At 43.9% G+C, this 22,758-nt stretch overlaps 3 protein-coding genes and 1 long non-coding RNA gene across 4 annotated transcripts; 3 read left to right on the top strand and 1 right to left on the bottom strand.

The window, feature by feature from the left end:
• The first annotated feature begins 6,495 nt into the window (after positions 1 to 6,495).
• Positions 6,496 to 12,891, top strand: LOC135482949 (uncharacterized). Its single transcript, XM_064763434.1, has 4 exons — positions 6,496 to 7,044; positions 10,583 to 10,729; positions 11,128 to 11,310; positions 12,160 to 12,891. Exons 1-4 carry the CDS (start codon positions 7,042 to 7,044, stop codon positions 12,889 to 12,891), a joined length of 1,065 nt encoding a protein of 354 aa, XP_064619504.1. The 5' UTR covers positions 6,496 to 7,041.
• A 3,178-nt stretch (positions 12,892 to 16,069) lies between these two features.
• LOC135482948 (uncharacterized) lies at positions 16,070 to 16,564 on the top strand. The gene has a single exon (XM_064763433.1). It carries the CDS (start codon positions 16,070 to 16,072, stop codon positions 16,562 to 16,564), a length of 495 nt encoding a protein of 164 aa, XP_064619503.1.
• Positions 16,565 to 16,632: 68 nt separating this feature from the next.
• Positions 16,633 to 18,275, top strand: LOC135483704 (uncharacterized). Its single transcript, XR_010446368.1, has 3 exons — positions 16,633 to 16,914; positions 17,131 to 17,359; positions 17,915 to 18,275. It is a non-coding gene; the product is annotated as an uncharacterized LOC135483704 (long non-coding RNA).
• Positions 18,276 to 18,674: 399 nt separating this feature from the next.
• On the bottom strand, positions 18,675 to 19,403 carry LOC135482946 (nuclear apoptosis-inducing factor 1-like). Its single transcript, XM_064763432.1, has one exon. It carries the CDS (start codon positions 19,401 to 19,403, stop codon positions 18,675 to 18,677), a length of 729 nt encoding a protein of 242 aa, XP_064619502.1.
• Positions 19,404 to 22,758: the final 3,355 nt, after the last annotated feature.

The raw sequence follows: 22,758 nt of genomic DNA, 5'->3' as shown, positions 1-22,758 counted from the left end.
AACAATCTGGTATAGACGCAGCCATTCGTGATGTGATCCGTATTTTTACTGAAGCTGCTAAGGTCAGTCTAAAAATATCCATAGGCTCTAAACCTCATCAGAGGACAAATCCCAAGAAGTCGCACAAACGTTGGTATAACGAAAACTGCAAATCTCTGCGGTCTTATATCCGAAGTCTATCAAAGACTCTCGCCCGCGAGCCCAATAATACTTATCTCGCAGGTCGTCTTCGAGCAATGTGCAACCAATATAACAAAGCGATCAAAAGAGCCAAAAGAGAAAATAAGGATTTTCTTGTTAACAAGCTATGTGAGTCCGAGAAAAAAGACCCAAAGATGTTCTGGGAAACTATAAAACTGTGCTCAGACGCCGGCCCAAAATAATGTCAATCCATCGGTTTTTTTAAAGCATTGTGAGGATCTTGCTCTTCCTTCAGACTTTAAAGGTAGTAGTAGTCCTACATGTGGTTCTGTACAGGGGTCCAATCCTCAAGCTCAATTACATGATTGTTCCATCTCTGATTTAGAAGTTGCAGAACTCAACAAACCATTCACTATTGGTGAAATAAAAAAATTCTATAAAAAAGCTCAATGAAACGGCCAGGGACCATTGTGCTCACCGTATAGATATTTGGTGCTTTGGAATTCAGCCAGGTTAAGAAACATTGTACATGTATAGTATATAGGTCAAACCAAAGTCGGTATGACATGTGATGTATCGTTGCTTGGAGTAAGTACCAGAATATCATCAAAAACAAGTCCCTAATAAACGAGATATTGCACTTTTTACCTATTTTAGTTTTGGCCTCCTGGTGGCCAAGTTGAGTACCAGATCAGATCGAAATTCGCTGTCCGAGGTAACATGACGTAGGGAGTCATGTGTACCAAATTTCAAGTTCATAGCTTTAGTGGTTAAGAAACGTGCCATAAACGACCAATTTACGCCATTTGACCTCTGTGACCTTGAAAAGCAGGTCAAATCAAAAACTCATACGATATGTGATGTATCCTTCCTAGGAGAACCTACCATAAAAATGTTATTGAAAACAAATCACTAATAAGCGAGATATCACATTTTCTAGGTTTTCACTTTTGGCCCCCTGGTGGCCAAGTCGAGAATCAGACCGGACTGAAATCAGGGCCAGAGGTCAGCTGACCTAGGGGTCCTTTGTACAAAGTCTCAAGTTCATAGCCATAGGGGTTAACAAACGTTCCACAGTTACGCTCAAATGGACAAGTACGTCAAATCAAAAACCCGTATCATATGTGATATATCCTTGCTAGAAGTATCTACCATAAAATTTTTACCAAAAGCTAATCAGTAATAAGCGAGATATGGCACTATTCAAATTTTTGGTTTTGGCCCCCTGGTGGCCAAGTTAAGAATCAGACCGTCCCGAAAATCAGTGTTACAGGTCATCTGACCTAGGGGGTGTTCAGTTGCCGATGGGCGTTCCGAAAGAATATAACGATGGATTTAAACTCTGAACACTTGAAGTATATTTCTAGAACATGACAGCCATTTTGAACAGTACCCTTATCTATCACGAGGTGGCAGCACCTCAAACTCTATGACCCATTTATTCAGATTACACTACATCCCCCTTTCAGTCCTTTGAAAGTCCAATTTCCAATAACCCAGGATGCATCACAACCTAAAGTCTGGTCTAGGCAAACTATGTGTACAGACATACAAACACGTAGAAAATTAGCTTAACTAAGTCAAAACTAAAATGCTGTGGAAATATATCTCAAATCCTACTCGGCTACTACTGACTCCTGTCTATACTTAAGACAAACGAAAGTCCAAAATACGTTGGAGAGTAAACACTACTTATGTGAAAGATATTGAAACTCTAAACATAAACATTTTAACTCGAAAACTTCCAACTAATCCGAATATGAAATCACATCCTCAAGTATAGAGAGAATACCACAAAAGCACTATTTGAAAATCATTACTTAGATTTCTCTATGAAATGTCACTGAAATTTCAGATTAACCCTCGGTCACTCTCACACCCTAAAGATCTAGTTTAATGACAGATTTTGAAACCCTGCCTGACCTGGTTACATATTGATCAGAACAACTAGCAGAACGTCCTGGAGAATTATTCACAGTCGTGCTAGAGACACTTTGATCTGATTGAACATTATTCTGGCCATTCTCAGAAGATTGTCCAGCATTTGGCAACACAATACTCTGTCTCTCTGGGGGAGGCAAAATGTTCTCCTGCACTGATTCATCAGCTGGATTGTCCTGGAGATTCAGTCTCGGAGCAAGCCGACGTAGACTCCTGCGATTTCGTCTCAAAGATGATCCTGTTTCAGTCTCCAGAGTATACGACCGCGGTGTTTCAGCATTTCCCGTGATTATGGCGGGAATGTTTTTATCGCACACCCAAACTTTCTCTCCTTCGCAAAGATCTGACAACACCTGTACACCATGACGCCTGTCTGCGTTTTTTGCCATTTTCATGCGATAATCCTGTTCTGTTTGTACAAGATTGTTTAGATCTGGCCATGCTGGGGCCAGCATATTTGGATGTTGCGGTAAGTTCGTACGAAGACGTCTCCCAAACAAAAGTTCGGCGGGACTGTACCCATGGTACAGTGGTGTAGCTCTGTAAGTCAGCAAAGCTAAATATGGATCCTTGCCTTTCTTCACTAGTTCTTTAACAGTTTTTACAGCGCGTTCAACTTCTGCATTCCCTTGCGGGTAAAGCGGGGAACTTGTAACATGTTGAAATGTGTACACATCGGCAAAGTCTGCGAAGTCCTGCGCTGAATACTGAGGGCCATTGTCAGAACGTACCCGTTCTGGCACACCATGTCTAGCAAAGATCGATTTAAGATGATTGATAGTAGCCCCCGACGAGAGCTCGGTCAGCTTAGCAATTTCGATATAGCGAGAAAAATAGTCCACCACTACTAGATAATGGCGCTTTTTAAACTCGAACAAGTCAGTGCCAACAACCTGCCATGGTCTCTTAGGGAATTCGGTGGTAATATTTGGTTCATGCCTAACTACCCGCTCTCGAGCACAAATGTTACAGTTCTGGACTAGTGACTCTATTTGTGAACTGAGTCCCGGCCACCAAATTGATTCTTGGGCTCGCCTTCTGCACTTAGTGATACCTTGGTGGCCCTCATGGATTTTGTCCAACAGTTCTAAGCGCATACATGTAGGAATGACTATTCTGGTTCCCTTCATCAATAGTCCATCCATAACAGTCAGTTCACTGGCAACCTGGTAATATGGCAGTATTGCCCCTTTAACAAATGGTCTGTCCGGCCATCCATCTTGACAATACTTGACAACCTGACGGCAAACTTCGTCTTCTTCCTGTTTTTGACGGATTTCCTCGAGCCTTTTCTCCGTCGCAGGTAAGTGTTCAACAACCATGTCAACATACGCTTTTACATCCTGCGCAAATCCTTCCTCGACAGTAGACAATGGCGAAGATATAGGTGCCCTGGACAACGTATCTGCAGTATAAAGTTCTTTCCCCGGAACATGTACGATGTCATATGAGAAACGCATCATACGCAGTTTAAAACGTTGAACTCTCGCAGGCAATTCATCAACACTCTTCGAACCTAGTAGCGCAACAAGCGGTTTATGGTCCGTTTCTAGGGTAAAGCGCTTACCCAGAAGATACACTTGGAATCGGTCGCAGGCCCAGGCTGACGCCAATGCTTCCTTTTCCACCTGCGCATACCTTTTCTCAGTGTCCGATAATGATCGCGACGCATATGCAATAGGCTTCCACATATCGTCCTCCTGCTTCTGTTTTATCACGGCACCTAACCCGAAAGAGGATGAATCCGCAGAAACAACAGTGTCCCGGCTTGGGTCGTACATTCCGAGTACCGTTGTAGAAGACAAACATGCTTTCAAATCCTGGAAAGCATGGTCCTGAGATGACCCCCAACACCATTGATTCTTCTTGCTGAGAAGAGACCTAAGAGGCTCGGTTTTGTCCGCTAAATTAGGAATAAACTTTCCCAACTGATTTACCATGCCAAGGAAACGCCTAATGTCTGACACATTTTGCGGTTTTGCCATTTTCTGGATAGCGTTTATCTTGTCACTATCTGGAAATATTCCCTCGGCTGTGATCAAGTACCCAAGATACTTAACCCTGTCAACTGAAAACTCACACTTGGCCTCATTAAGTGTGACACCAGCATCTTTAAGTCTCTGAAGAACAGCTTTGAGTCTCTCATCATGTTCTGCCTGATCAGCCCCAAACACTAGAATATCGTCCATGTGGCCCACTACCCCTTCCAGACCATCTAACATCTCCTGCATCCTGCGCTGGAAGATTTCAGGAGCTGATGAAATCCCGAAAGGAAGGCGGTTGAAAACAAATCTCCCGAATGGCGTTATGAAACAGCAAAGACGGGACGACTCCTTGCTAAGAGGAATTTGCCAAAAGCCAGAATTTGCATCTAGCTTAGAGAAAACTTTGGCTCCACTGAGCCGCGCTAGTGTAGAGTCAACTGATGGCAGAATGAAATTCTCACGTTTTACACTCTCATTTAACTTGGTTAGGTCCACACAGATCCTAACAGTTCCATTGGATTTTGGAACAACGACTATTCCCGTGCACCAATTGGTAGGCTCAGTTATTCTTGAGATCACCCCTAATTTTTCCATACGTAACAGTTCGGCTTTCACTTTATTATAGAGCGGTATGGGAACCCTACGTGGTGATGAAATTGCGTACGGATTCGCACTGTCTTCCAACTTGATCTCGTACTCACCAGTCATTTTCCCAAGATTTGTGAAAAGTTCTGGGAACTGTTTTTTCCATTTGGTGAGTTGACTTTTACAAACGGCGCGGACTACTGACACAAGATTTAGCTTACGAATCGCTTTATCTCCTAGCAACGGTTTTGCTAGGCCGCGCACAACATACACCTCTGCCAATGTGGCGTGCTGCCCTTTAGCAAGCTTAGCATGAAACATTCCAAGAACATCAAGCTTGTTACTGCCAGCTCCAACTAAGACTTTATTGGACTTGTGAAGTTTTCCGAAACTCTCACGATAATCGCGTAGTGGCAGGCATGTTACTTCAGCGCCTGTATCGATTTTCCAATCAAGCTCATGACCAGAAATTTTTACACGACTCGACCATAAGTTAGAATCGTCGTCCTCAGATTCCACGTTTACCGATCCTAGAAATGCGGTTTGCTGATCTTCCGAAATCTGGATTTCATTGACCCGTTTGCGCGTTCTACAACACTTCTTGTAGTGACCTACTTTCGCACGAAAATGACATTCCGCGTCCTTAGCTGGGCACGGCCTTTTATCATGGTTGAGACCGCAGTTCTGACACGATTTACCCTTTCCTTTAGGCTTGGCCTGAGGTTTACCTTCAGCTGGCCTGCTTGGTTTGTCCTGCTGTTTTGCTTTATGACTGCCTGACTTTTTTCCTTTTTGGAACCCAACTTTGGCCACAACAGCCGGAGAAGTTGCTGCACGAAGAACACCTTGTTGCTTCTTGATTGATTCACTCTGGCGAGTTTTATCCATGGCCGTCTTTAACGAGAGGTCAGCGTCAAGTTGCAACCGTTCTGAAAGTTTACTGTCCCGTAACCCAACGACAATTCGATCGCGAATTAATTCATCGTGCAAAGTTCCAAAGTCACATTTCTCCGCGAGTGTATGCAAGTCAGTTATGAAAGTATCGACACTTTCACCTTCTCGCTGGAAACGTTGGTTAAATTTCGCCCGTTCAAAGATCACATTTCTCTTAGGTTCAAAATAACCTTGTAATTTGGTTTTGATCACTTCGTAATCTTTCTTCTCGTCATTAGTGAGTCTCAACGAGGTCAGAATGTCCTCTGCCTCATCTCCCATGGAGTACACCAGCGTGTTGACCTGCTCCTCTCCTGACTTGGCAGCTAGGCCAGACACTTGTCGAAATCTGTCAAATCGCCGGATCCACTTATTCCACCCTTCAGGCTTACCAAAGTCAAAAGACTCAGGTGGCTGCACTTGGAATTGTGCCATTGTTGTAATAACAGTAACAGGGAAGGGCAAAATGTCACGAAAGTTCCTTAGATTATCTTCAGATTCATCATTCATGGGCGCAACTCACTGTTCAGCACATGAAAAGTCACTGCACAGCACCTTTATATACATGATGCACACGAGATGTACATGCAGTCATCAGAAACATTTCCTCTGACTGGGGAAAGATTCACGAATCTTGGCTCAAAGCTCATCAACATCGACATCTCTCAACAAAATAACAGTCTCTCCCAGTTCATGAGAGTCTTCTTTAACTTCTGACACCATGTTCAGTTGCCGATGGGCGTTCCGAAAGAATATAACGATGGATTTAAACTCTGAACACTTGAAGTATATTTCTAGAACATGACAGCCATTTTGAACAGTACCCTTATCTATCACGAGGTGGCAGCACCTCAAACTCTATGACCCATTTATTCAGATTACACTACAGGGGGGGTCATGTGTACCAAGTTTAAAGTTCATAGCTTTAGTAGTTAAGAAACGTGCCATATTTACACACAAACGGCCAATTCACACCATTTGACCTCTGTGACCTTGAAAAGTACGCCACATCGACCTGATTTTTTGTCAACATGTAGAGCTACGTAACAGGTGTCTACATACCAAATTTAAAGACTATAGGACGAATAAAGACAAAACGTGCCACTATCGGTGAAATTTTAGAGTTTGACCTCTGTGACCTTGACAAGTAGGTCAAATCAAAAACCCGTACGATATGTGATGTATCCTTGCTAGGGGTACCCACCATAGAGATTTTAGCAAAAACAAATCACTAATAAACGATTTATCGCACTTTTTAAGTTTTTGGTTTTAGCCCCCTGGTGGCCAGGTGAAGAATAAGACCGGACCGAATTTCGCTGCCAGAGGTCATGTGACCTAGGTCATAATGTGTACAAAGTTTCAAGTTCATAGCACAAGCGGTTAAGAAACGTGCCACACAGGATAAGGACGACGGACACACGGCTATCGTATAGACTCCCCTGACGTTGAGCCAAAAATGGTAAGGCAGTTGGTTTTGATTCAATTTCTAATGAAATGATTAAAACTGGCTCAGATCACCTTTTGCCTCTCCTCACCAAAGTTTTCAATCTAATTTTAGGTAGTTCACTTTCTCCATCTGATTGGAGATATGGTTATATTGTACCTCTTTTTAAAATAAAAGGTGACCCCATTGACCCTAATAATTATCGTGGAATTACTATTTCCAGCTGTTTGTGTAAACTGTTCTCATCTGTACTAAATGCCAGGCTTGTATCATATATGGATCGGAATAATGTTATCAGTAATTGTCAGAATGGCTTTAAGAAAAGTGCCAGAACTATTGACAACATTTTTATCATCAAAACCATCGTTAACAAGTACTTCAGCAAAGGTAAAAAAATATATTGTTGTTTTGTCGACCTTAAAAAGTCATTCGACAGTGTTTGGCATAGTGGTTTATTCTCTGAAATGATGAACGTCAATATTTCTGGCAACTTCCTTAATTATATAAAAACCTTTATGGTTCTATGTCAAGTTGTATCAAATTCCCTCAAGGGATGTCATGGTTTTTTAAAGTCAAAGTTGGTACTCGCCAGGGGGATGTTCTTAGCCCCACACTATTTAATCTTTTTATCAATGATATTGTAAATGTACTGGATCAGACTAATCCATCGCCAGCACTATTAGATACAACCAAATTGTCGTCTTTACTGTATGCAGGTAATTTGGTTCTCTTCTCCCTAACCTCAACAGGTCTTCAGACATGTCTCAACGGCTTGTCACAATATTGTAAAACATGGAGACTTCAAATCAATTTGGACAAGTCAAAGATTTTGGTTTTCTAAAAGAAACTCTCAGATCAGGTACCTTTTACACTGGACAATGTTATACTTGATAGGGTGTATGACTTCACATATCTTGGAACATCCATTGACTATAAGGGTTCTTTTAAGTCTGGAGTTGAAGTACTTACCAACAAGAGGCCCAAGGGCCTGGCGCTCAGCTGAGTTAATATCATTAATATCTTCCCGGTGTTCAGTTCATTATGCATGAAAATGGCATGCTCCATGGTATTTGATATCCTTTTGCGTTCACTACGGTACCAATGTTTTTGGTTGACATAATTATGCCACTGTTCATTCCTCAATCCTGACCATAATTCGGGTGAAATCATCGTATGAAAATATTTACCGAAACATGAAGTTTATGCCATGAATGAGGACACTCATTGTCATAGCCTCGTTTACAAGTACGAAGTATTTTCCCGCGAATATTCAAAACTGCTTGGCTCCTTGCCAGTTAAATAACATGTGACTATACACAAAATAGAAAACTTTGATGGAAATTGTAAATCATTTTTTTATCTATCAGGAGAAAACAAGCTGATGATGATCAAATAAATCATTCATGAGAAATCGTTTTGTTGCTGAAGCTTGCATGACGAAGTTAATGCTAAACCTTTTCTTGTGCTCTACTGCGCCACCGTAGTTTTCTATTTAGACCAGCGATGACGTCATTTCTGGTGATTCCCTACGTTGTCCAATGAGCGCTTTTTAAAATGTGCCATTTGGTATTGTACAGTAAGCAATGTATTTTTCAGCGCTGACAGTTGCCGAACAGAATGCCGTAGCTCCCTCAATTTCCAATCAATTTTTATGGGAGTGACATTATTGTATTGCTTTGAATGTCTACTTTTTACTCATGAAAGAATCGTAGAACTAAAACTTAATAGGCGAACAGAATCATGCCGATTCACTGCACATACTGTGGGAATTCTCCATTTCCAAAGTGGGGTGACGTCATGTGCACGTGAGCTGAGCGGCAATGTCATTATTGTTTGGAACACCGCCCGTACAGGTCACGATCGGTTCTCCGATCGTACATCAGCTTCACAGTTCCTACATGGCGTTGGGGTAGTAGGCCTATACCTTTGGGTGAGTATATACCGATTCCGTGGTTTTACCCGCATTTAGACGACGGTAATCTCAAGACATTTTGTTTTCGAGATAGACCGTAGGCTTAGACCTTGCTACGTGCTCTGGGTCATTCCCCTGCTATGTGTCTGGGGAAGGAAACTAGACAGTAATCTTAGGGCAGTTCCTGCTTCTGTAGATAGGCTGTGAGACCTTGCTATGTGCTCTAGGTCGTCCCCCTGCTATGTGTCTGGGGAAGGAAGCTAGACAGTAATCTTAGGGCAGTGTTTCTGCTTCTAAAGATAGGCTGTGAGATCCTGCTATGTGCTCTGGGTAATCTTAGGGCAGTTTTCTGCTTCTGAAGATTATAAACTGTGTGAGACCTGACTTTGTGCTCGAGCTTATCCCTTGATATATGACTGGGAATTTAGTTGGTAATCTTGCGGCAGCAGCTGACTTAGTCGTAGGAGAGACTTTTCTGTGTGGTCTATTAGGCCGTTCGTGACAGATTCATTCAAGACAACGTTTTATGTCAGTTACTACGGCGAAGGATAGACTTTGAGTGTGAGACTCGATCGGACTCTTAGAGAAGTCTATATATCGTATGTTGAATCATGGACCTATAATAGGTCCATGGTTGAATTCACCATGGGCAGTGTGCCAGGGTTATCTCGAGCAGCATTTACGCGGTTTTTCTTCCTGTGAGGAGTACCATATAGGTCCATGGTAGTACGGGGGGACAACGCCTGGGCTTGCAAAATCCAGACGATGGCCTTGCTATGCGTTACATTGTTCCACTAGTGGAGATTGAATAAGCGCCCAATTAATCCTTCGGGTAGATCGTTATCGATTGTTCAAATGACCAGTAATGGACAGAGTACTTTTATTCAGTCGGCATGTGCCAACAATTCATCGTGTAACCATGTTGTAATCAAGCTTGCCTCAGGCATGTCAGGTGTGAAAAGCTTAATAGAATTGATCAGCCAAAATGACAAAGGCCCAGGGCCAGACAATACCCGCCAGCACTAAATGGTTCCGATGCTTGTCCGAAATTACATGAATGTATCACGTGACCCGAACACGAGGTAATTTATACAACTTGGAGGCCCTCACATTCATAGCTCATTTTCACTCTGGGGTTCATTCCGCGAGATGCAGTCCTCAGGCTCGGATCGTACTGCTTCAGCCCACCCCTCTACACCGGCGGTATGGTTGAAGGAGGGACACTCCCTACGTGGCAGAGACATGTTCCCGGTCGCCGCGCGCTTAGTTCATCCGGACGAGGTGGATCCAGAGAATTTCGCCAGTCTGTCAAGAAGATACCCTCTTACATCGTATTCTTTCGACGACCTGGGCAGTGAATTCAAAAAGCTTACTGGGTATGACATTACGGTAAGTTGTGCTTGCTGGTTTCTAGTAAGTGGAGGACAGCTCGGGCATGGGTCATCCCCCCACCTGTAGGTATTCTGCCCACGGCATTTAAAGCGCGACTTTTACTAGAATAAAAGTTTATGAGTAGGTCTCCAGCATAGCATATAATGTGTCTCTAGGCTACCATGTAGAATATACCTCCACGGGGTATCTAGCCGGACTTCTGATTCTATGTTTCTTAAAATTTAAACGATTCAGTAAATTGATTTGCAGGCGGTCCTGGGCATGGCACAGATAGATGACAGCATTTGCAACCGAAGCCTAACAGTCCACCATGCAGTGCTACAGGCAAACTTGACAGGAGCCCCTGCGGGCCAAACCCTTCAGGCATGTCAGGCTAAGGAGAAAGGCCAGAAGAGGGTAAGCAACGTTTTCCTGCTTAGACGTTTGATTTTCGGGTTATATTTTTGCATAGTTGAGAGGGGATTCCCTATAACTGCAAATTTGCTCGTTATTCCAATGATGTCCCAACCGAATCTTCATGCACTCTTTCCCCGGGGAGTATAAATTTGCTGTCACGTTCACTAAGGCATAATGAGGTCAGCTCCAAGCAGCGGGGAAGAAAAAAAAAAAAAAAAAGAAAAAAAAAGGCAGATTTATGGTAATATATGCCGTGGTAAAACACCTTTTCCTGGGGATATATTATTCTCCCAATCTATGAACGACATGTCGGGCAGGGCCCCGAGCAGGATTCCTACTTATAATGTAATGTCAATACAAAACATCATTAGTAACTGATCTTTCTCTCGTTCATTTAGAAAGCCCCAGAAGCCGCTGCAGGGGCACCCCCCAACGTGGAGCAGGGAGCTGACAATAACAATGTCCTGGCCCCTCACGCTGATAATGAGGATCCAGCAGTACGTCTAAAACTCCTAGAAGGGGAGGTCAAGCGCATAAGACAGACGCAAGAAGGCACATCAGTCCAAACAGCCCTCTCTCAGGTGAGAACCTTGGCTTTGCGGACCACAACCCCAAATGGCGTCCTCCTAGCCTCCCTCGAAAGCCTTTATGACACGGCTGTAGCCTCTGATCATACTGACAAGGAGCTGTACAAGATGGCTCTGAAGGTCAGTAGGGAGAACGATAAATCTGGTAACTTACATGGGCTTGTAACACGGCTTTTGGGGACTGAGGGTGCTAAGAAAGCCCAATCTGCAGTTGACGCCTGGAAGAAGTCTGTTAAAAAGGGCCAGAAAGATGCCAAGGAGAAGCCTCCAGACAAAGATATTGATAAGGATAACGATCCCAAGAATAGTAAGGACAAGCCAAAAGAAAGCAGTGACGTTCTTATGCAACTTATACCTTTGTTGCTTCAAAATAATGGTGGTTCATCCTTTAGAGGTCGTGGCAGGGGCAGGGGCAGGGGATTCTCTAGGCTGTGTTACCTCTGTAGGTCATCTGAGCATTTTCTGGCCTCTTGCCCCCTAAATCTCCAATCGAAAGTAAAATCTGAGCATAAATAATTGGTTTCAATTCTGTCAAAAGAAGAAGTAATGTTGAAAAAAAAAAAAAACAAACAAACAAACAAACAAAGCAAAACAAATTTTGTAGTAAGCGCCTCTGGTTGTTGACTTCAAACGTCATCACTTCAAGTAAAACTATATAGTGCCTAATGTCTTGATACCACTGTGCCTCAGTTGGGAAAATTTTCAGTAAACTTTAAGGTAGTGTTTCGGTTGGATTTTTTTTTTTTTCCTGTTCTATGGGGTCACACTGAACCCCGGTGAGCGGGAGAGAGAGGTCCGGCCCTGGCACTCGCTTTGGTGACCTTTCCTGGTTCTGAATTTCAGTCGAGGTTCCAACCCGACAGATGGGAACTCAACACCGGATTCGATCCTCTAAAAGCTACTTCCGAACGTAGGTCACCAAGGCGGACCGAGTGTCGGGGTTCGGTGCCCTCTCTCTCTTCGCCCACTGTGCTGTTACTAAAAGTTTGGGATGTCAAAGGTAAAAACTGGCAAGACTGTCTTGACTCACTCTCCCTAAGAGACCCTAATTCGTTCGTAGCGGGGCAGCTACACACAGAAAAGCAAAACTGGTCCATACTGCTCGATCAGGTTAATGATAAAGATTCTAAGTTGGTGGAAAAGTGGATTTTCAACGAAGTTGAAATAGTGGATTTCTTTCAACCTTTTAAGGGTTACTTCAAAGGGGAATTCTATGACTCAAAGCTTCCCCCGGCAATGGTCTTTCATAACGCGCCAAATTGTGCCCAACACAAAGAGGATATCGTGAGTCATCTAGAGGAAGGTTTGCGTAATGGTTCGCTTGAGCTAGTAGGAAAGGTTGGAGAAGTAGACCCCCCTCATCTTGTGATGCCTCTCCTGATGGTTGATGGCAAAAGGAAAAAGAGGCTCTGCCATAATGAGCAGTTTTTGAACTTATGGATGCGCCACATTCCGTTCTCTCTTGAGGGTCTCTCTCTCCTTCCTTCCCTACTGGATCAAGGGGATTTTATGGCGTCGTCTGACGAAAAATCAGCCTACTTGGGAGTTCGCTTATCTCCAGCTTCGCGAACCTAATTTGGGGTACAGTTTGCTGGATGGTACCTAAGGTACACGGTTCTGCCATTTGGCTGGTCGGAATCGCCATACATCTACCAGACCATTGGGATGCAGGTTACGTCATTCCTGCGTCTCCGTGGAATGATTACAACTCAGTACCTCGACGATAGATTCCTTGGCCCGTTGAAATCCATCATTGCATCTAAATTGAATCAGACCGGATGGTCCATTTATTTCAATGCAGCCATCCTTGACCTCTTGGGTTTCTTCATAGAACAGATTAAGTCCCTCTGGTTCCCTGTCTTAGCAATGATCCACCTTGGCCTTTGTATTCACTCTGATTTGAGACAGTTTAGCATCCCAGAGGCTAAACGGGAGAATTTCAAGATCTTACGGGAAACCATTTTAGAGTCGGAAGCTGTGCATGTCAAAACTATGGAAAAATTCATGGGCAAATGTATATCTTTTAAGTTGTGTATCCCAGTCGCAAGGCTATACATCCGGATCATGGCTGCCAGCATTTCAAAGGCTTTGAAGTCAGGGTCCCCCATCAAAATTGAGGGCGATCTTAGGGAAGAAATTCTCTTCTGGGGCTGCATCGATAACTTTGAACAGGGATCAACATGGCTGAGTGAGAGACACGTTGACCTAACACTGGCTACCGACTCTAGTGGTTTTGCGTGGGGGGCGGCCTTGGGAGGTAGTAACCTCCTGTACGACCTCTGGCCCAAAAACGACCAACGCCCGATTCACATCAAAGAATCGGATGCCTTGTTGCACACCCTTTATTCTATCGAAGACCGTTTGAAGAACCGCAGAATTGACGCAAGGGTTGACAATAAGGCCTTGGTCGAAGCATGGGAGAAGTTGAAACCCAAAGACCCTGCCTTGGTGAGAATTGTAAAGTGTATAATTCAGTTGGTTGCTAAGCTGAATTGTGACCTTAGACTCATTTACATTCCCTCGGCGGAAAACCCAGCTGATGCGCCCTCTCGTACATTGTCACTCTCGGACTCGCGCCTATCGGATTCAACTTGGCGCAAAGTAGAAAACCTTTTTGGCCCTCATACATGGGATTTGATGGCGTTGGACTCCAACGCCATGTTGAATCCATTAGGCCAGGCTCTACCTCATTTCACTCCCTGGCCTCTAACAAATTCGAACGGAGTGAACGTATTTACTCAGAATTTATTTACAAAAGAGAATTACTACTGCTTTCCCCCTTATGGTCTCATCCCGGCTGTGCTTGCTTTCCTAGCACGAGAAAATCCGAGACCACTTCGGATATCATTAGTAGTTCCCCAAAGGACCCCTCTCCCAGCATGGTGGCCAAATCTTATCCAATCTGCTCGGTTGACCTTACTGGGGAATATAGGGGATGAGGACGTCATTGATATCCCATCCAATCGAGGATACATTGCATCTCCCCTGACCTGTCCAATTTTCTTAGCTCGACTGGACCTCCCATCCCGGTCTCCGTTCCGAAAATGAGGAATCAATGTAGCAATAAATTCACAGTAACGAGTTATTTCCGTGGGCAACACTAAGTCCGTCTGGATACTACGCTCCTCTATTTATCAGTCTCGTTCATTCCAGAAACGCAGGAAATCGAAGTATGACAGGGTAGACATCTTTGCCCTCCAATCTCGAGTGGGTTTTTTGATGGACACGTACCACGAATCAGCGACGCAAAGGAAAAAGTCCAAGATCCAGGTTGACCTTGAAAGTTTTCTCCATGGTATAGGTAGAACCATTGATAACTGTACTCCATCGGATTTATGCCTTTTCCTGGCGGCATGTGATTCCCAGGGTAAAACTCCGGTTCATCACGTTGACTGTGAATTTATGACAGACCTGAAACCTCTTTGCGCATGCCCTCTACGTTTGGCTTATAACACAGTTGTAAGTAAAATCTCCCAGATGAAATCCATCTTCATAGCTTTGGGTAGATGCCGCCCCTGGGGTCAGATCCTTGGTAACCCGGCTATCTCCGAGGATATATCCATTTATCAGAAACAAGTCAAAGTGGAACAGAGCAAGGCTCATGTGACCTCCAAACAGGCCAAACCCATTTTCATATCGAAGCTAAGGTTGTTGGCGCTCTACTTAGAGCGTCACTTGGAATCAGAATCGGAATCTTCCGAATCATTTATCTTTGCTAGAGACCAGGCCCTATTCAAGCTTTTATTTTTTGGGGGCGACCGGTCCCACGATCTTGGACTGATGCTCTGTCAAGAACTGAAGGAACTCCCAAACCATGAGGGCTTCCTTATCAGGCACACCTGGGGTAAAACAGCCAGAATTGATAGGCCCAAGGTTTTCTCGGCTCTAAGGTGTCAGGACAAATCTTTATGCCCAGTGGAGGCTATAGAAAGGTATTTTTCTGTGGCAAAGTCCATTGGTATCAATCTTGGGTGTAGTTTCCTGTTCCGTCCAGTGTGGAAAGGCCAAGTGTTAAACAAGCCACTCTCATACGAAGCGATATACGCTAGACTTAAATTCTACTTGCGCTCCCTTGGTATTGACGAGGGGGAAACCCCTCACAGCTTCAGAGGAGGTTGCGCAATATCTCTTCACGCAGCCACAGGTGATGGGAGGGACCTAGGCGCCGTGATGCAACATATTGGCTGGGCTTCAGAGGCATCAGCTAAGCATTATACCAGGGCAGATTGCTCTAACCAGACCCGTTTGAATGCCAGGCTTATGCACAATCTAAATATTGTTTCTCAGGCTGAACAGGATTTTGTCAATGAGAGAAGTCTACCAAATGCCTTACCACGTTTGTAATTTCTCGAGTATAGGCCTGGGTATCCGGTGTCATGCAGTTATACAGGCTACCCACAGTCAAGATTAATACGGTCTCTGGAGCAGTAATTGCATGCAGTCTTCCTAGGCAGTCCAGTACATACAGTGAGTACTTAGTTAACTGGTGCTGGTCTAAAATTTTCTAAGTCCATAATAGGTCATTATAATATGCATTTTAGGCCCAGGGGCCTTATTCATGAAGCCTTCTTAGGGCCTAGTAAGCACTTACGTATTACTAGGTCGTTATTAGCGAATTACGCGGTATTCACGAAGCACCCGTAACTTCAAATCTATTTCGCAAGTCGTTACTAGTGTTACGTGAGGTGTTCGGGCTTCTTAGCGTGTTATCAGTCCATGCTTAGATAGTTGGACACATTTTTACACAAGGAGCATGGCTGCGGCGTTGATTGTGTTGGAAAATTTGGAAGCAAGGCGGGCTTTACGACGGCAGCGTGTGTTTAGAGATCGTCTACAACCGCTTGACGTCTATGATGACGTAGATTTGTACAGACGATACCGGATGACTCGGCCGGTCCTTCTCGAAGTTATTGACCTGTTGCAGGATGACATTGCCCCGTATACGCTGCGCTCGCACGCCGTTCCAGCAACTCTCCAAGTTTGCGTTGCGCTTAGATATTTTGCTACTGGCAGTTTGCAGTTGGACAATGGAGACATGTCAAATGGCTTGAGTCAACCTACGATATCAAGGATTATTACCAGAGTTGCAACTGCTTTGCAGGGTAAAGCAAAACATTTCATAACATTTCCTCGAACAGCTGCTGAGCAAGAACGTCAGAAGGAAGGATTTTATACAGAACGCCATCGGATTCCGAACGTTATTGGTTGCGTAGATGATCCCTTATTCCGATCAAATGTCCATCCGTAAACGAGAATGCATACGTGTGCAGGAAACAGTGGCATGCCATTAATGTGCAGGGGTTTGTACTTATGATTTGAAATTTTCAAATATAGTAGCCCGATGGCCAGGTGCCACCCATGATGCGTTTATCTGGTCCAACTGCAATTTAAAGGTGAAGATGGAACGCGGCCTGAATGATGGAGGATACTTGCTCGGTGACAGTGCCTACCCACTTAGACCCTGTCTCATGACCCCAGTCTCCCGCCCAGCAGATGCAGCGGACAGACAATACAACGTTCACCACAGGCGAGTACGAAACATCATTGAACGAACCTTTGGAAGATGGAAAAACCGATGGAGGTGCTTGCACAAAGAAGGTAAATTATGTCCTTATTGGTGAATCAGGAGAGATCGCCAGTTTCTAGACACCGACAGCACCTGTCTGCAAATGGCTATTATAGCCATTCTCAGACAGTGCTGCAGCATTTCACCCCATAACATTGCTGCATAGACTGCTTTGCAGTACAAGTTCCATTTCGATTTCGACCGACTTTCCCCATTCTCATTTCTTTAATAAGATGCCTTTTTTGCAGGTGGAACTCTTCGATTAAGCCCCGAGAAGTGTTGCTCGGTGATCATTGCAACATCTGTGCTACATAACATCTGTGAAAACCACGGCCTCCCTGTCCCAAACGACCCACCAGCCAATGTGGATAATCCCGATGATGACGTCAACAATAGACCAATCCTCGATGTCGATGTCGAAGAAAGAGGTGTTGGAGAAAGGGCACGCTTGATAGATCAGCATTTCAGGAATATGTAGTATGTATTTAAAACAGAACTTTATTTCCAATTAACCCAAACATTTTAATTGATGTGTACAACCAAAATGGTGGTACATGTAACAAGAGACGTTTTCAACATCATGTTACAATCAACAACGATAAACAGAAAGGTTGTAGAGCATATGATTACTGGCGAGACTGCCAAACTACAATTCCAACGATCTTCTTTCATCAACAAATAAACATCATGTTTGTACAGAACAATGTACTGTGATCAAGGTATAAATTCATACCAACAACCAACACGATTTTGATGAAAGCACAATCTTATCAGTTATTCCTTACTTCACTATCTATCTAACAAACAATGTAGCAGTTATACAGCAACAACATCACTTTAAAATTGCGTGATATATGTAGGTCACTCTCCTTTGGCCATTTTTTCAAGTACAGAGAATGCCGATGACCTGGACTTGTACTCCTTTGGTTTTGAGCCAGTTTTCTGGGATTAGCTGGTTTCCGTAACAGCATCCACTAGTACCTCCAATAGCCATACTGCCTTTTTTGCGAGATGAACCTTTGTTTCTTCCAGATGAAGCCGTTGTTCTTCCACGTCAAGTCGCTTGCTCTCGATTTTGACCCGTTCCTTCTCCACATCAATTAGTTCAACGGCATGTGAAAGCTTCTTATCTGCGAGAGACAAACCAGTTGAAGACGCCTTGGAAGAGCCAGCAGTGGGACGACAGCTCTTGGGTTGTCGGGCAGGACTTGGCGGCGGTGAAGGGGATCGGGTGTCATCTTCTGAGCTGCTATCGTTCGGGCGCGTGATGGTTGCTGTAACCTTACGAATTCTCTGGAAAATACATTTGATAGACTTAAATGCAAAAAGCCATTAAACATGAGTGAGGTCTTAGTATGTCTTTAGTTGTTATTTACTTCCTTCTCATATAGAAGGCCAGTACAGAAACGGGCACGTCAGGAGATACGTTTTCTTTCATAATAACGACACAAGCAAATGAGAAAAAGCATTGCACAGATCGTTGTGCAGCCACCTGGAAAGTTGCGATCTTCCCTTATCACTGCTTATGCCTCCAGTAATCAAAAACCTATTTACCTCGGGTGATTTCCGCAATTCAACGGTATGGAATGTATGCAATGACTTCTTTGCTGCGACAGACAAACCAGTTGAAGACGCCTTGGAAGAGCCAGCAGTGGGACGACAGCTCTTGGGTTGTCGGACAGGACTTGGCGGCGGTGAAGGGGATCGGGTGTCATCTTCTGAGCTGCTATCGTTCGGGCGCGTGACGGTTGCTGTAACCTTACGAATTCTCTGGAAAATACATTTGATAGAATTAAGTATTGAATGCTATGTAAGGATGAAATATCTCGTCAAGAGCCAAGCGCCTAAGATGGCACTTTTGAATCTGTAGACAAATCGGGCGAAATGTAATGCAGGAAACTGGAGCGCCCGCAGACGACCAACCTACCTTCGATTTTTGAAGTGAGAGTGACGCATGCTGATCGAAATAAGAAATTTCGTCATCATCGGCTTCTGTGACAGACGGGGAAAACGGGTATTGCTGGTTCATGTCATCTTCAGGTAGGTCCAGCTCTTCTGTGTCCATACCAGTAGCGATTCCTTGTATCATTTCGACACCGATTAGGCCTACGATCCTTTGCTCGAGTTGCGTCAACTCGGACACATCATCGCCAAGGGGTTTGTTCCCGGTCCGCTTGGTCAGTACATTGATTTTTGCAGCCTTCTGTTTTGCCTTCGATTTCAGGTCATGCCATTTATGGTGAACTGCTTCGGTCGTTCTCCGGACGCTTGCCACACTGTTGATCTTAAGGGTTATTTCTTTCCACGTGTCGGACTTCCGCTTCAGCGTAATGACATCCGAAAACTTGCTGCTGATCACGGACCACTTCGATTCCACGAGATCAACTAACTTTATAATTTCATTTGGGGAAAAATTCACACCCCGTTTCCTCTTTCCTTCCTCGGGTGGTGGGACAACGGTCTTCTTTCCTTCCTCGGGTGGTGGGACAATGGTCTTCCTCTTCTTATTGGTTTTCTCCATGATGTTGTCAGGGTGGCGAATATCCATCAAATGATGGTAAGCACGTCCAATTACTGTATAAATACTCGATGCCCCTATTACAAACAGTCAATGAGGTGAGCTCAAGTGGATTACGTAACAATTCTATACAGATCACCTCAAGTGCGTACCTGATAATATTTCCCTACGAAGGGTTTAATAAGTAATACGGTAATAAATCGATGATAATGCTTTGTGAATAAGACCTAGTGTCTTACTTGGCAGTTACTAAAGTCTTACTACGAGCCACGTAAATCGTTATTAGTAACAATTTTACGAAGGCTTCATGAATAAGGCCCCAGATGGGTTGTGCAGGGCCTACATTCCTTTTGAGAAGCATGAATGGGCTAATAATGACAACTTGAGCCTACTGCACATGTCGGCATTGATACCTATTGACTATGATCACTTTCATCAAGTACTCAGAAAGTTTTAATAGCTTGAAATCCGACATGCAGAAAGTCCATCCAAGACTACGATCACTGGCCAGTGCTTTTCATGGAAAATGAATGTCGTTACAAGCTTTTTACAGGGTAAACCCTAAAAAAAGTGGCATTTGAATCAGGGAGGGGATGTGAGATTTTTGCCCAAAAGTTTAACTTGGGGGGTAAAGTAACTAACACTTACATAACCGATGCCATTAACAACATTTACTTATTCATTACTTTGCACTACAACTGTTTTACAATTCCAAGTTGTCGTCAAAATTTAAGTTATCATCATCATTATCGGAGTCTGACAATTCGTTTTCACCAAGCAACAAATCATCACGATAATGACCATCTGGTTGAGGTGTTAAGCCAGCCACTTGAAATGACTTAGCCGCAGACTCAGGAGCTACATCATTCCATGCTCTACTTATAATGCCGAGTACATCCTGTAATGTAATTTTGCGGCAATTTCCGTCAGCCTCAGTTGCATCACATTTCCATAACTTCCAATACTTTTGCATTATAGCTTTAAATCCCCTCATAATAGTGAGATCTAACGGCTGAGCCAGCGATGTACACCTAGCAGGAATATTGTCTAACAATATGCCTGCTTTAACCATTGGGTAACAGAAATCCTCTGCTTGATGCGGTCGGAATCTGTCCAAAAGCAGAAGGATGTCATTAAAGTCAAAATCGCCAATGTAAGGGAAAAGAACATTGTCCAACCAATGTTGCAGTGTCTCTCCATTCTCCCAACCAGACCTCGAGGATGTGACCCGTACGTTATCTGGAATGTTGTTCAAATCTCTAATCTGACGCACGAAGCCCGGCTGCCTGAAAACAACATGAGCAGGCGGTTTTTCTCCGTTGGAGCCAACTGTCAATCCAACGGTGCACCCGAGTTTGGCATTTCCTCGCGATGTTTTCACATTTACATCTACTGTACCTCTGGTCTCAGCTGTATACATCGGAGGGAAGTCCAACTGAGCAAACGTTTCGTTAAAGTTCAAGAGCGTGTGGACATGGTTGTCAGCTACAGTTTGCCTAACGCCAGTCTGAAATTCTCTCACTCTCTGTGGTGCATCAGCCGGTACAGTGGTGGAATCTTTCGTTTTACGGCGGAAAACAATCTTTTTCCGTTTCATAAAATTTGTAACCCAACCCACTGATGCAGAAAACTGGGACCTTTCGGGGCGACGTGCTGCAATGTCCTCAAGTTCATTGTGTGGGAGTTGGCCCCACCAGTTCTGAAATTCAATCGTTGCATCATTAACAATGTCCGACCGAGAAACGGGCAGGGCAATATTCCTCCGTTCTTGAAAATGCTGGTGCACGATATTCTCAACTTCCGGCCAACAACCATCATGGTCGGTTCTGACTCGCCGGCGTTCTGCATTTTCCTCCACTTGATCCGTCATTTCATCGATGTTCTGTATCCATCTCCTGAGCGTTGTTGGGGATAGTCGATAGCGCCTAGCATACTCATTGACATTTAGAATGCGGCCATGTTCAATTGCTGTTTGGCAATCCAAGGCATGTCGCAGCCTGGCTTCAACAGTGTAACTGTTACATCGTCGAGGGAGACCAACTGCTGCAGCACCATTCTGCTGATCGGCATCATCATCATCATCATCGTCATCATTGCCAGCATCCATCATTGACTGACACATGACAAAGAGCGAAAGCATCAGCAGTAACAACAACGTTGTGTTCCTCATGATTTGAACTTTCTACAGGAATGACCAATATGATTGTTAGGGTAAAGGGCCTAGGAAATTACACAACTGCAATTGCCTTTCATACCAACCATTGATTGATAAAATTGGCCACAGAAGACCAGATCAAGAAATGAACATGTAATCAAAACTCTGTCATTTTCTTCATTGAAATGTGATTAGTATAGGCCCTACATGGTCGTAAATCGACAATATCCCATTCTGGGCCTCTATTAGTGACTTAGAAAATTTTAGACCAAGCACCAGTTAACTAAGTAGTCACTGTATATATATAGAGCAGTTGTAATTCTATTTTGTGTTAAAACCTATTTCGTAATAAAGCCAAAATATAGTTGATTTACTTGTTTCCTGTTTTCTATGCTTTGTTTATATGTATGAGTTTGGGGATGAGTTTGGGATAAAACTCTGTATAAAACACGCATACCTGCTGGGCAGGGGTTAGCGTAGTCAGTCTGTGTGGGTGGAGATTCGCAACATCCCCCAATCTTATCAGCATAACATGCATGTGATGGCGCACCACTTGGAATAGGTATATTTCCAAAGTGGGGTGACGTCATGTGCACGTGAGCTGAGCGGCAATGTCATTATTGTTTGGAACACGACAGGGACGGATGTGACGAACGGATGTCGGAGAGGAACAAACTGTGCTCCAGATGAGGGATTCTATTCCAAGGACAGTGTGATCTTACCCAACCCGCCCTCCCTTGTCTGCTTGGGACTCAAGTGCGCTCTCTCTGCATGTTGTGCAAGTTGCGATTCGCAACATCCCCCAATCTTATCAGCATAACATGCATGTGATGGCGCACCACTTGGAATAGGTATACTTCAAAATACATCGGCGATGTCATCGCGAACAAAGCATGCACTTCCGATATCGTTTTCACAGAAATGTGGCCAAATTTTCAAGAACTAATTTCTGAAAGTAGTCTCTAAAGACCTTATGACTACCACTGAAACGAACTAGTGATAATATCGCCTACCAGACTACTTTTTAAGCAGAAAATTGGGTACTTGAGTGTCGTTGAGCTCCAGGCGTAAACAACATGCCGCCATTTTGTCTCCGCTTCGGTATTTCGTACGCCGCTTATAATGCACCTTCTCAATTAAAACCAACATAATAAGGCCTTACATCGTTGATTGAATAGGAACACCACACAAAACACAATAAAG

Source organism: Lineus longissimus, chromosome 2, assembly GCF_910592395.1.
Source record: "Lineus longissimus chromosome 2, tnLinLong1.2, whole genome shotgun sequence".
Classification (NCBI taxonomy): Eukaryota; Metazoa; Nemertea; class Pilidiophora; order Heteronemertea; family Lineidae; genus Lineus; species Lineus longissimus.
Note: the sequence above shows the minus strand (reverse complement) of the source record. Positions and strands in the feature narration are given on the sequence as shown.

What these genes read in the sequence shown, in the direction of transcription:
- LOC135482948 (XM_064763433.1), top strand. Translation starts at nt 16,070, where the DNA reads ATGGCTGCGGCGTTGATTGTGTTGGAAAATTTGGAAGCAAGGCGGGCT.
- LOC135482949 (XM_064763434.1), top strand. An exon ending in AGGAGAAAGGCCAGAAGAGG is followed by an intron (nt 10,730 to 11,127) that starts GTAAGCAACGTT and finishes TCGTTCATTTAG; the next exon opens with AAAGCCCCAGAAGCCGCTGC. An exon ending in TCCAAACAGCCCTCTCTCAG is followed by an intron (nt 11,311 to 12,159) that starts GTGAGAACCTTG and finishes TCTGAATTTCAG; the next exon opens with TCGAGGTTCCAACCCGACAG.
- LOC135482946 (XM_064763432.1), bottom strand. Translation starts at nt 19,403, where the DNA reads ATGGAGAAAACCAATAAGAAGAGGAAGACCATTGTCCCACCACCCGAG.